The sequence below is a fragment of the Chenopodium quinoa genome, unplaced genomic scaffold (assembly GCF_001683475.1).
Source record: "Chenopodium quinoa cultivar QQ74 unplaced genomic scaffold, ASM168347v1, whole genome shotgun sequence".
In the NCBI taxonomy this organism is placed as follows: domain Eukaryota; kingdom Viridiplantae; phylum Streptophyta; class Magnoliopsida; order Caryophyllales; family Amaranthaceae; genus Chenopodium; species Chenopodium quinoa.
The window spans coordinates 7,752,385-7,756,027 of NW_018743792.1; the positions used below are offsets into that span (position 1 = coordinate 7,752,385).

The window sequence follows — 3,643 nt, forward strand, 5'->3', positions numbered from 1 at the left end:
ATCTAATAAGACATTTCAACCATTAACTATCCTTTATTCCCAACTCATATTTCAATTTGCATTTTATGTGGTCTCTTATGTACATTTGGATTGTATTTTTCTTCATAATAATGACAATATTGTTGATTTTAATTTGTGAGAAAATGAATTTAAAAACATGTAACACAACTCATACGGAGTACAAGAGAACTTTTTTATATCACATAATGACTAAAGAGTCAAAATTTTAAAAGCGTGACAAATCAATTGAACATTTTACTCTAAATTGTGACATTATAATTTTACCTTATTGTTACATAAATTGTGACATTATCATGATAACCCTATCAATATTAAAACCATTAAAAAAACAAAGTTAGGACTTAGAAGTATATACTTATTGACTATTTAGGGGTTTCCAAGCTCCAAGAAAGGAAACCTTGATAATCAAAAACTAACCATATCCTAAAACAATTCTTAATCCTACACTACTAATTAATTCAAAATTACCGCCCACAGAATTTAGACATAACTTTTTTTATATTATGTCGGCAGAAAATATCCCTTAAACGTATATATCCTTTCATTAATCAAATAATTAATTACTCCATGCTAAAGCCTACCAAAAACAACCATCAACAACAATATAATGTTACCTTAACATAAATATTTGCTTTATATACCAATTTGCAGGAAAATTGCGGCTGCGGTGAATATTTAATTATATATAATAGAAAATAAGTATTAAAAATTGAGTAATTAATGACACAAAAGAAAGCCACCAATAGCTTTTGGTTATGGTATCTTGAGACACGCCCAGTATAATGGAGACAATAGATTAGCAAATAAAATACATTATCCAACTGCATTAATTATGATTAAAAAAAAGAAGATGCTTTTATTTTTAACTTAAAATAACCAAAACCCTTCTGTTAATTACCTTTTTTTAGCACATGATCACAGTTCATTGCACACTGTGCTAATAGCACATGAACTTATCAAATTGTTTCTGAATCAAAGGTTTGCAACAAATTATAGAATAATAAAGTAGTAATTATCACGCTAAGTGTTGAAATGCGATTGTTAATCATGATTAAGGTTATACTAATTATAATCCGAATTACAGCAAAGGTACCTAGTTAATTTATTTCAAACTAGCAAATTGTTAATCCCAAAAATTACTCCTATAACCCGTCAATGTAACAGTTAAAATTTGCTACTAATAGTTGAAATTACGAAACATTGAAAGGAAAGTTTGAGCAAGAAAATATACTCACGCAAAAATGAAAGAGCACGAAATTGAACAATGTATTAGGAGAATCGAATTTGATAAAAAGTGGCCGATTTTTTGCATGATTGTTGCATCAGAAATGGATATTCTCTTCCTAAGCCACGGCACTTGAGCTGTTTATGGAATGTCTCTAGCTCCTTTGGCGGCATTCGATGTCGTCATCTGTCGAAACAAATCAAATTTATTAGAGAATTATCTTAAACAAAGGCGTAATTAAGAAAAACCTAAATAAAAAAAAAAATGGTGAAATATTTCGTGTTAATTACCAAACTAATGTTGGCTTGAATCAGGGGACAAAGATGATGAGGATGCTCTATTATTAGACATAGAATTTGTACCACCATGTAATTCACCATGAAGTTGTGATGGGATGTAAAAACCCATGAATCCGTCGGATCCATGTCCGATGCTCGACATATCTTGAGGGTGGTGGTGGTGGTGGTGGGTGTGTTGGTGGTTATTATCCTCGAAAACTCGTACTAGTGAAGAGAAACTGGACTGAAGGGGACCCCGCTGAGAATAGGTTGAAGTCGTCATTGGGCCTTGCTGCAATGGTGAAGGATTGAATAACATTCCTCCCCTCCCTTCTCCACCAGCACTACCACCACTAGGCCAACCGAACATCCTAGCGAACCGGCCTAAATCTTGTTGTTGCTGTTGTGATTCTGGCCATCCACCTGTCCCAACATCAAATCCCATAGACGAACCTGACCCTTGGAAGAGACCCGAGTTGTGATTCGAATGTGTCTGCTGATGTTGGCCATTACGAACACCTTCCGGATCCTGAAGTGTGTGGAGAGACAGACAAAGATCTTCGTTGTTTTGGCTTCCACCTCTTGCAATGAACTCATGCTGATAATTCTGAAAACTAATTGAATTCTCACCAGATGTATTATTAGTAGGGAAAAAAGACTTCATACTATCTCCTAAAGATTGTGTATCAACACATTGTGGAGCATAAAATGACGACGATCCAGAATTATCACCCACAGTAAAATCCGTAGACCCTACATTCACATCAACACCGTTGGAAGGACCAGCTGTTGGATCCCAAGGTGGTAACTCGTCAAGCTTATCAATGGATGCCTTCGCCTTCTTGATGAGCCAGTCGACCGCCTTGCTAGGTCTGTCATAGCCAAGCCTATCTTGTACATCATAGAATTGGATGGCGGTGTGAGCGGAAAGACGGACTCTACGGTCTCTAGGACCCTTGGCAGTGAACACCTTGCTGTGTCGATCTTTGCGACCAGTAGCCCGGATGATATGACCTCCTTGAACTTGAACAATCTCACCTCCTGTTGTACTCTTTAGCCCCATTTTGCCCCTTTGCTTTGTAGTAGTGTAGGGTGTGTTTTGCAAATTGTTTTGTTGTTGAATTACATGACTAATTTCTTCTTGCTTTTGTTGGTTGTTAGATATTTGGTCTCTAAATCCCTGAAAATCCAGATTAAAGGATTTTGGGTATTTTTCAATTTTTCTTTTTTCACCCTCTAGAAAATCAGGTTTTGTTGAAGTAGCTAGGAAAAATTAAGAAATTAGGGAAAATAAAAAAGTGAGGAAAATTGGTGTATAAAAAAGCCAAAACTGTAAAACCTGGTTTCTGCTACAGCTACTGTTGTTGATGCTGATCCCAATGAAAAAAAAGGCATTAAACTCTTATCAGTTTTACACTTCCCAAATCAAGAAAATAAAAATAAAAAGGGAAAGAAAAAAGGAACAAAAAAAAAAAAAAGAGGCAGGTTTTATGTCAAAATTTGGAAACATGAGTTGTTAAGACAGAAGTCTTCAAAAAAAAAAAAAAAAAAAAATTAGTTGTTAAGACAGAAAGGGTGATTTTGGGTTTTTGAGATGGAGTTTCAGAGTTTGAGAATAGGTAGTAGGGAAGATAATAGGGGAGGGGCGGAAGAAAGAATGAAGGGTTTTGGAGGAAATAAAACTGTTGACGAGGGTTATATAGGGAGAGGGTGGTGGATGAGCTGAGGATGATTAGGAACAAGATTTGTGTGCACTAATTTGTGATTAGTTGGTAATATAATAAATTATTGAGAAATCATGAGTGCTACTTCTTTAGTTTAGATATTTTAATGTATGATTGTTATAATACTTTTGGGAATTATTTATTAACTTCGTTGTAACTTGGTAAGTTTTAAATTTTACGGAGCAGGACATAATTTATATAGTTCAGTTGTTTTTATCTCTGTAGTTTTGTTTGGTTTAGTTCGGTTTAGTAGTCACATGGTAGGTAAGTATGATTTAAATTATTTCAAGTAAATTCATAATCAACATTTGAATCATATTCAAGTGAATACATGATCAAATATTTCATTAATATTCAAGCATGTCAAATCCAATACTAGTCCCCTTAATAATGTC

General features: G+C 34.4%; 1 protein-coding gene across 1 annotated transcript; it reads right to left on the reverse strand.

Annotated features, from left to right (window-relative positions):
* Positions 1-1,060: 1,060 nt before the first annotated feature.
* On the reverse strand, positions 1,061-3,288 carry LOC110685237 (transcription factor TCP4-like). Its single transcript, XM_021861725.1, has 2 exons — positions 1,537-3,288; positions 1,061-1,432 (listed from the first exon to the last, which is right to left on the reverse strand). Exon 1 carries the CDS (start codon positions 2,585-2,587, stop codon positions 1,541-1,543), a length of 1,047 nt encoding a protein of 348 aa, XP_021717417.1. The 5' UTR covers positions 2,588-3,288; the 3' UTR covers positions 1,061-1,432; positions 1,537-1,540.
* Positions 3,289-3,643: the final 355 nt, after the last annotated feature.